Below are 10,648 nucleotides of genomic sequence, written 5' to 3'. Positions count from 1 at the left end.
ATTCTGAAAACAACTTGTCTTTTATGACTTTGACTGTAATATGACGAAATCCCTTCCTTTTAGTCTTATATTGAGAGCAGAATCATCTAGTTACCCTGTAGTTGCCATGGTTAATGACACGATTCCAACAAACATGATGCTTTCGATGTTCATGGAATAAAAACATCATTTGAAAACCCAGCAGACAGTGGCCGTGAAATTTGATTTTGCTTATGTTCTACATCTTGTAAAGCTTACTTGGAATAATTATTTAGGTAGGGATTTATATTAGATGAAAATACGTACATAAACAGTGGTCTTGTGGGAAAACTTTTAGGAAGTGTTGGACTCAGATTTTCATGTAGGAATTGGGGACAAGAACTTTTCAGGAAATGATAAGGAAACTTTAGACTTAGAAATTGCTATAGAAGAAGAGGGACTAGAATATTTAATTGGTTTCATTACAAAGAAGTTTCCCCAATACCCGAACATAGGGTCGACAGTGGCTGAGGACGATACCTCTTGGACAAGTTTCTGAGGCCCAGCCTGATTGATGTGGACCCAGAATCAGCCGATGCGGAGGACAAATGGATTATGTGGCCTGATAACTTTGAGGCGTTCTGTGCGGCCATCAACCCGGACTTAAATCCAGATAAGTTGGCCTTACTTCGTGCTCACGTATCTTGTAAACTGTTTAAGATAATTAAGTGCCACCACATATGCCGCTGCCATAAGCCTGTTGAAGGCTAGATTTGTGAAACAGAAAAGTGAGGTGTTTGCCAGATACAAATTAGCCACTTGCAAGCAACAGAATGGCGAGACTCTAGATGCTTTTTTGGATAACCTCAAAGGTCTGGCCTCGGAATGTACCTTCACTGATTGTACAGCCGCTCAGGCTGAAGAACTGGCCATCAGAGATTCATACTTCACGGGTATGGCATCTAAGGCAATCTGACAGAGACTGTTAGAGAACTTATCCTTGGACTTATCCACAGCTGTAAAACAAGCCTGTGCACTGGAAATGGCTCAACTGCACTCAGCGTCTTATGCAAGTGAAACCAATACCACAGTGGCAGCATTCATAAATGATCAGGCAAAACCCGAAATGGATCCCAACAGTTTACTGATTGTAAAGAGGACTCCGAGTTTATCAAGAAAGAAGTAAAAAGGCTGCTAGAGGAGGGTATCATCACACCGAGTCGCAGTTCGTGGAGAGCTCAAGTTGTAGTCGTCGATCAGTGTGACAAGAAAAGATTGGTCAGATTACTCTCAAACCATAAACAGATTCACCAACCTAATTGCTTATCCTGTTCCAGGGATCACCGAGATGATTGAGAAAATTTCTACTTACTGCTACTTCAGCTCCATAGACTTGAAGGCAGCATATCATCAAATACCATTGAACATGGCTGATCGGAAATTCATGGCGTTCGAAGCAGATGGAAGGCTGTTCATATTCACGCGTTTGCCGATTGGAATAACCAACGGGGCTACCTGCTGTCAGCAAGTTCTCGACGAAATTATTGGTAAGGAACAACTAGAGTGTACATTCGCCTACATAGATGACATCACGGTCTGCGGTCAAACACGTGAAGAACACGACAGAAATCTGAAACGCTTTCAAGAAACTGCATTGAAGTATGGAATTACCATAAATGACAAGAAAAGTGTTTATGCTCAAACATCAATCTCTATATTGGGCCATGTAGTGAATGATCACCAAATCCTACCTGACCGGGAGAGAATGCGTCCGTTGCTGGAGATGAAACCTCCGGACAGTACCCCTAATCTCAAAAGAACGTTAGGACTCTTATCCCACTATGCGAAGTGGGTACCGAATTTCTCCCAGAAAATTCGACCTTTAGTCGAAGTGAAAACTTTCCCGATGGCCAAATCTGCAAAACAAGCACCCGAAGAACTAAAGAATGAAATATCTCGAGCTTCACTTGCTGCTATAGATGACGAAGCAGTCTTTGTAGTCGAAACAGACGCCTCTGCTGATGAAATCAAGCAAACAGTTTATTACAGAACTAATTACTATAGAAAAAGTGTTTAAATGTCACACGGTGAGAAAACCTTGAAACCCGGTAAGGGTGCAATAAACTCCCTATCTTCATATATAAAGGAACATATAGCATTCCCTGAGGAAATTGTCTTATTTTGTTCAGTGTCGAATATTTTTCAGGATTAGGGTATTAAATAGAAGAATGATTTCTCAGGGTAGCCTAAGGTTAAAAAAAAGTAAAGAAAATAGTTTTCTAATTGATTTGCTTTTATGTAATCCGATAGTCAAAAGCGTATGAACCGTTACTATGTCCTATATGATTTGTAGTATATATTCATATATATTTCAATAATAAATTATCAATAGAATATTTTCAAATCTATCATTAAACATGCCTTGTTTTTTTATTTATCCCAATTTAACACTGATAATGGAGACTTTTAATGTACATTTAATACCAAATAAGCCCCGACCTTGCACAGTAGTCGGATACGTAATGACTTCACGAATTTCTCGCAACATGTTGAAACTCAGGTTTTAATCCGACCTAAGCTGAGCGTGGGTAGACCTTGTATTCTATAGACTTTGGTCATCATAATCCAGTAATGTAACTTGTATCTTTTGTAATTTACCAGCTTCACATAAAAATCCTTTCCACAATACATCCACTTGTGATTTGGATAAAAAAATCAGGCAATGTGCCATAAACTTGCAAGATGACGATTCATTAGCCAATCTAAGTTCTGGTGATGCTGGGGCCATAGAAAGGAAGTACCATTGTCAATACTTAGTAAATCTGTAAAACAGAGATCGAGCTCAGTCCAGCTATTCAAAAAAGTCAAGAAAGACAGATGTTTGTAGAAACAGTATTTGCCAAAATGCTGTCACATATGCAACACCAGTATTTCAATTGTCAGAACTCGTTAAACTCTGTACAAACAGACTAAATGAGCTTGACAAAGATGAGTTATCAATTGTTCATGCAACAAGACTCAAGAACAGGATACATTGATACTTCCCTGAATTGGAGGCTTACTATGAGGGATGTGATGTACGTTTGGTGACAAGTGGAATTGCTGGTTGATCATTCACAAAGACATACCAGCTTGATGGCAAGAGTGAAATTGTCTTTATGTCACGTGTGACTGACCTCATCCGATGAGATAATATTCTCACACGAGTACCAAATATTTGATGACTCTTTTACAGTGGACTGCTAACAAAGATCAGTTCCACAGTCACTGCTAACTCTGATGAGCATAATCCTTTATGGTTTAGGTATCATGAACAGAAACAATTATCAATCAAAGACAGCGATGTCTGTATCCCAGCTCCTAGTGTACAATTCCGTTCGCAATTTGAGTTCAAATTTTAAAGATAATAGATACGGTAAAACTCGTGAACTTCTTCTACCTCTCTTTGTTAGAGATTATGTGCATTTGAAAACAAGGTCAAAAGGTAGTAGGTTGGTCATAGGCACCAGCTACTCGTCCTCTAGAGAGTATTTGGGTCCATTGACTGGCCAGTCAGCACTACATTGTATCCCTTTCTCTGGTTATGGTCCTTTTTTTTCTTACACATGCTGTACACAGAATAGTATGGCCTATTCTTATCACATTCCCCTCGGTCCTCATACACCTGATAACATCTGAGATTATCAAACAATTAATCTTCGCTCAAGGGGTTAACTACTGCACTATAATACTTCACTGGCTACTTTCCTCTTTGTAAGGGTTGAAAAGACTAGCTATGGCAAGCAGCTCCTCTCAGGGGCGTAGGAGCGTATTTTTGGGTCGGGGCTGGGCTAAAGTTTGAGAAGTCACCGACGACTGGGGTTGGGGCGTCCCCCATAAATTTTTGTTTGCCAGAAAACACCCATAGATACGATTTCCAGGCATGTGACAGCAGATTAAAATAATAATAATAATAATATTTTTGGGATAATTTCTTTGACCAATTACAATTTTTACACAGATACTCATAAAATAACGGTAGGCCTAGTTGATGAATTTACCAAAAAACATACCAACGATGTTGATTCTTTGCTATCAACTCACTCCCAATATCGATCAAGTTAGGTCTATTAATTTTTTAAACTTACTATTTTTTTACTTACGATTTATTACATCTATCAATTATTTCTTAGTTCTAATTCCATCTTTAAATTTTTAACGTTGTTTATACTTTTAATTACGTCTAATTTCTAGTTTACAGAAGACAATTATCTAATGTTTTAAGTGATAATTATGTTATTTATCTTTGTTTCAAACTATGGTGATAAGGTATGAAGATGGGAACCTCACAAACAAAGAAGTACTTCATAGACTTAATAATACTGCAATCGTCATAAAAAATCAAGGTTTATAAAATATCTTCCAAATAAAAAATGATACACACACACACACACACACACATATATATATATATATATATATATATATATATATATATATATATATATATATATATATATGTATGTGTATATATATATATATATATATATATATATATATATATATATATATATATTTATGTATATATATGAGTATATTTATATATATATATATATATATATATATATATATATATATATATATATATATATATATGTATATATATATATATATATATATATATATATATATATATATATATATATATATATATATACGTATATATATATATATATATATATATATATATATATATATATATATATATATTATATATATATATATATATATACGTATATATATATATATATATATATATATATATATATATATATATATATATATATATATAATATGCATATATATATACGTATATATATATATATATATATATATATATATATATATATATATATATATATATATATATAACTATTAAGATTTTTGCTTCTGGCAAGCTTAAGTTTAAGGATGAAGAGGACAGCAAGAAGACTTCGGATCATCTTACATATTTATTCTACACCAACGTTTCGGGAATCCATTCCCATCATCATGGCTACATAAAACACGAAATTATGTTTACATTATAAATTAATGATACATTTTTTTGCTTAAAATTTCTTTGGTATCAAAAAGATAATAAAAAAACAGTTAAAAGAATAAAAATACAGAAACCTAGACGGTATATAAAAACTTGTGGCTAACTGAGGTCCTTTACAATTATGATAATAAAAACACTTGTCATTAAAATAGAATATCAAAAAACAAAAATATGTATATATATGAATGAATGATCGAACTTACTGTCAAGATATGTGGCTGAAAACTATAAGAATATTTGAGAAAATTCTTGATGAAAATGCTTTAATTACGAACAAAACAAAATAAATCAACAAGGGATGATAGGTAATAGCAGTTAGACAATATGTAATGGTGTGGAGGTGGTTTGATTATTTAAGGAAGGAGACAGTTTCTTGATGTAAAGAAATTCCAAGAGAAGGAGGGAAAGGCAATCGGATGTTTGGGAAAGAATTTCGAAATGGTTGTATTGGATATGAGTTTTACATGAGTTTGAGTGATTTCTTATTGAGGAAAATTCTTGGGATTTTAATATGGAACCAGTGCGATGACTGACACCCCTATGGGAATTGATGCAGACCTTCAGTAATCGTCGGGTAGACCTGATATATTTTCCAAAATTACATTTTGGACAAGTATACTTTTAAACAACATAGGACTGCATCAACTCGTGGAGGTTGTCTTTGAACCTGAAAAGTTTGCCAATATTTAAATGGTTTTTTAATATAAACTTAAAATTGACATAAACAGAGTGCTGAGGGCTGTAGTGAGCTCGTTTCTGAAAAGAGCATTTTTTACATATGGCAATGATACTGTAAGGACACCGATCCCTTCGTCGTCCAGAAAATCGACAAACTACTTATTTATTTAAATTCTCCTTTCGCCACACTGTGGTTTCCTATGTATATATATTCTGCTCTACCAGAGCTACATTTTGATATATGTATCGTTTCATAACATGTTTCTGTTAACCCATAATTCATATATTTTTAAGTGTAAGAAAACACATATATTTTGGCGGGCACTTCAATCTGATTTGGCGCCAACGTCATCCTACCTTTCCGTCCGCACCTTGTAATATACTTCCGTGCACATTCGAATAAAGTATCAGTTGATCTTGGTGACGCTTGTCTCACTGTCCTTACAACTGGTGACCCCGGAGTTGAAAGTAGCATCAGCGGTTTTGGCTTTGCCATTAACGGACTTATTACGGCCGTGCTACCTTCTCTATACTCCGTTACCTTAGGCACGAGCCTGCCTTTGGTTCTCCCACACTTCGGTGAATGTAAGGCAGTAGGATGAGCTTAACCGACATATCAACTTCTCACCTCTTCGCCGACTCGTCGTCTGGCCACGATGCAGGAAGCAACACGCCCATCGCACCCAACGGCCTCGCCTCCACGCCCAAAGTCAAACTGCCGCCCTTTTCTCAACACAACACCGCTTCCTGGTTCCTGAGAGCGGACGTACTCTTCCGCGTCGCTAGACTCAGCGACTCCTGCGCCAAGGCTGACATCGTTCTCACCTCCATACCTGAAGAAGTATTCGACAAGATTTCCCCATGGCTCGACGCCCAGGCCGGCCAAGATTCATACGACGACCTGAGAACAAAACTCATTGGTATCTACTCCCTCTCTGTCTCAGCAAGGGCACAGAAAGTACTGGACCTCGCCGGCAAGCCCATGGGTGACACCTCTCCTGTCGAGGCGTGGGACGAGCTAACCGGCCTGCTTATGCTCCCCGAAACAGACAGCAACGGCCGACGACGTGAGATTAGCTTATCTCGCGAAAAATTTCTTCGACGCCTACCACAGGACGTACGGGCCCAATTGACAGACGGCGACACGCTCCCGATGAACGAACTCCTGTCGAAGGCTCAGAAGCTCCACGAGGCCTCCAAAACATCTCACCTCGGAGCATCATCGTCAACACCACCTCCGTTCTCCTCCTTCAGCAGCTGCTCTTCCATAGACTCCTCGGCAATGGCCCTTGAGGACGACGAGATCAACATTCTATCAAGAAAGAAACCACCGCAACCGACGCGACCGAACCCTAGGCCTAACCCGGCATGGTGCTTCTACCACCAACAGTTCGGCAGTGACGCCAAGAAATGTAGAGCACCATGCAGTTTCCCTAGAAGATGACGCCAGAAGCATCCACCTGCCACCATCGCAGCCGCAGGTAACCAAAACAAGATTGGTTTCTGTATCCTCGATACCATTTCCAACCGTAGACTCATGGTGGACACCGGTGCAATGCAGTCAACGTTCCCTCCTTCGATGTCCGACCTAGACCGTGGTCCCGACAAAAACGCTCCCTCACTCATCGCCGCCAACGGATCTCCCATACGGTGCTATGGGATCAAGACCCTCAAGATATCTATCATGGGCCGTTCGTATTCTTGGCCCTTCGCTATCGCCGACGTCAATCGCCCCCTCCTCGGTGCGGATTTCCTCGCCCACCATGGACTCCTCGTCGATGTCGCTAACAGACGTCTCATCGACACGGGAACCTGCCAGTCTCGCGCCCTAGAACACGGCCCTGCAACAATGTCCGTATCCGCCGTAACGACGCACCCCTACGCCGACCTCCTACGAGAGTTTCCCGAGGTTTTCAAGCCCGAGCTCCGACACTCGCCAGGTTCCCCGTCCAAGCATGGTATCTACCACCACATCACAACGACAGGACCTCCCACTCACGCCAAATTCCGCCGCCTCCCGCCTCAGAAACTGAAGAATGCCAAACGCGCCTTCGAGGACATGGAACGCATGGGTATCTGTAAGAAAGCATCGAGCCCCTGGGCATCACCCCTGCACATGGTTAAAAAGCTGGACGGGTCCTGGAGACCTTGCGGCGACTACAGGCACCTCAACCTCATCACAACGCCCGATCATTACCCGCTGCCCAACATGCAGGACCTAACGAACGCGTTGTACGGCGCAAAGTTTTTTACCAAGATGGACCTGCTCAAGTCTTACTTCCAGGTCCCCGTATTCCCGGAATATATCCCGAAAACTGCCATTGTAACGCCGTTCGGATCCTACACCTTCGCATACTCAACCTTCGGTCTACGCAACGCCGGGGCGACCTTCCAACGACTAATGGATAGCATTCTGGGTGACCTACCTTTCTGCGTCTGCTACGTCGACGACATCCTGATATTCTCGAAAACCAAGGAGGAACACCGGGGACACGTCCGCACCGTCCTAAAGCGCCTACAGGAGAACGGCTTAGTCGTACGCCTCGACAAATGCACGTTCGGTGCGGAGGGAGTGGATTTCCTTGGTCACCGCGTATCCTCGCGCGGGGTAAAACCCATGACAACCAAGGTCGACGCCATCAGGAAGTTCCTAATGCCTACGACCATCCGCCAACTTCAGGAGTTCTTGGGAATGGTCAATTACTACAGGCGCTTCATCCCCAACATCGCACAAACCCTGTCACCCCTCGATGACGTCCTGAAAGGAAAAGCAAAAAAACTCGAGTGGGGTTTGCCCCAGCAACAGGCATTCGCTCGGACGAAGGATGCCCTTGCGAATGCCACCACCCTGGCTCATTTCGACGACAACGCGCCCCTGCGACTAACGACCGACGCCAGCAACGTCGCCTGTGGGGCTGTGCTTGAGCAACTCGTCGATGGTTCTCCCCGACCGCTGGCATTCTTCAGCAAGAAATTAAAACCCGCCGAAACAAGATACAGCACCTTCGATAGGGAACTCCTCGCCGTCTACCTCGCCGTCCGGCACTTCAGGCACATCTTGGAGGGTACCCCCTTCACAATCGCGACGGACCATCAACCCCTCGTACACGCCTTCACGAAATCGATGGACGCATGTTCCTCCCGACAATAACGTCATCTCGCATCAATCGCCGAATTCGGGTGCACCATACGTTACGTCCCAGGAAAGAAAAACCCAGTCGCGGACGCCCTTTCAAGGATTGAAATTGACGCGATCCACCTGGGAATCGACTACGCCAATCTCGCAACCGAACAACGCACCAACCGAGAAGCACAGGATCACCTGACGGAGCCATCTGCGCTCAAGATAAGTGCGATTCCCCTCGGACCAGCAGGAGTAACTATTCTTTGCGACACCAGCACGGGCCGCCCACGTCCCTGGGTACCAGCCTCCTGCAGAAGGAAAATATTCGATATCATCCATGGACTCTCGCACCCCTCAGGACGCACCACCGCTCGCCTTCTATCTGAAAAGTTTGTCTGGCCAGGGATAAAAAAGGACGCCCGGGAATGGGCGAAGTCATGCATCAACTGCCAGTCAAGCAAGGTCAGCTGTCACACCGAATCGTGGGTAGGCAATTTTCCCCAGCCAAAAAGACGTTTCGGCCATATACACATCGACGTCGTGGGACCATTGCCCCCTTCTGGATCCGCTCGCTACCTACTTACGATCATCGATCGTTCCACGAGGTGGTTGGAGGCATCGCCGATGACCGAAGCCACGACTCAAGCATGTGCCGAAGCCCTCCTGTCAAGCTGGGTGAGCAGGTTTGGCGTTCCTGACGACATCACGACTGACAGAGGCCCCGCTTTCCTCTCAGAAATATGGCTCGCTTTGGCGAACCTGATGGGGACGACGCTCAACAGCACCACGGCATAAAACCCCGCGGCAAACGGTATGGTCGAAAGAACTCACCGCGCCCTCAAGGCGTCCCTGATGGCGAGCTGCACCGACGGGGACTGGAAATCACGACTTCCTTGGGTACTCCTCGGCCTTCGCACCGCCCCTCGCGCAGACGCCGAACCTTTGCCCACCGAAAAGGTTTACGGGGAAGCGCTCGCAGTTCCTGGCGAATTCTTTCCCTCATCAACCGACGACACGCAGCTGGATCACCTAAGGGACATCGCCAGGAAGTTCAAGCCGTGTCTCAAAACTTACCAGGACAGAACCAAGCACTTCAAGCCAAAAAGCCTGGATGACTGCAGGTACGTTTTCGTCCGTGTCGACGCTCATCGACAACCACTGACTAGACCTTATCGAGGTCCCTACCGGGTAATTAAAAAGACAACGAAAGCCTTCCTTCTCGACGTCCATGGCCAAGAGGACTGGGTCTCAATATACCGCGTGAAACCAGCGTTTCTCGAGGGAAGCGACACCGCCTCCGCTGGACCTGGCAGACCCAGATTTCCGCCTCAAAACAAGCCACCCAACGAAAGAAAAATCATCAAACGACGACAAGAGGAAGAGATCCTTACACCGACCGCCAGCGCGCCCCTCCGTTCAAAAACAAGAGGAACCCTCCGACGCCCGAAAAGATACGAAGATTGATCATCAGCCCTCTACGCCGCCCGATGTCTTGGGGGGGAAGTACTTGTAAGGACACCGATCCCTTCGTCGTCCAGAAAATCGACAAACTACTTATTTATTTAAATTCTCTCTTCGCCACACTGTGGTTTCCTATGTATATATATTCCGCTCTACCAGAGCTACATTTTGATATATGTATCGTTTCATAACATGTTTCTGTTAACCCATAATTCATATATTTGTAAGTGTAAGAAAACATATATTTTGGCGGGCACTTCAATCTGATTTGGTGCCAACGTCATCCTACCTTTCCGTCCGCACCTTGTAATATACTTCCGTGCACATTCGAATAAAGTATCAGTTGA

At 43.0% G+C, this 10,648-nt stretch overlaps 1 protein-coding gene across 1 annotated transcript; it reads left to right on the top strand.

Annotated features, from left to right (window-relative positions):
- Positions 1 to 1,384: 1,384 nt before the first annotated feature.
- Positions 1,385 to 2,035, top strand: LOC137614926 (uncharacterized). The gene is made up of 2 exons (XM_068344578.1): positions 1,385 to 1,505; positions 1,689 to 2,035. Exons 1-2 carry the CDS (start codon positions 1,385 to 1,387, stop codon positions 2,033 to 2,035), a joined length of 468 nt encoding a protein of 155 aa, XP_068200679.1.
- Positions 2,036 to 10,648: the final 8,613 nt, after the last annotated feature.

The sequence above is a fragment of the Palaemon carinicauda genome, chromosome 21, assembly GCF_036898095.1.
Source record: "Palaemon carinicauda isolate YSFRI2023 chromosome 21, ASM3689809v2, whole genome shotgun sequence".
Classification (NCBI taxonomy): Eukaryota; Metazoa; Arthropoda; class Malacostraca; order Decapoda; family Palaemonidae; genus Palaemon; species Palaemon carinicauda.
This window is presented reverse-complemented; position numbering and strand designations above follow the sequence as displayed.

What these genes read in the sequence shown, in the direction of transcription:
- LOC137614926 (XM_068344578.1), top strand. Translation starts at nt 1,385, where the DNA reads ATGGCTGATCGGAAATTCATGGCGTTCGAAGCAGATGGAAGGCTGTTC. An exon ending in AGTTCTCGACGAAATTATTG is followed by an intron (nt 1,506 to 1,688) that starts GTAAGGAACAAC and finishes TGGGCCATGTAG; the next exon opens with TGAATGATCACCAAATCCTA.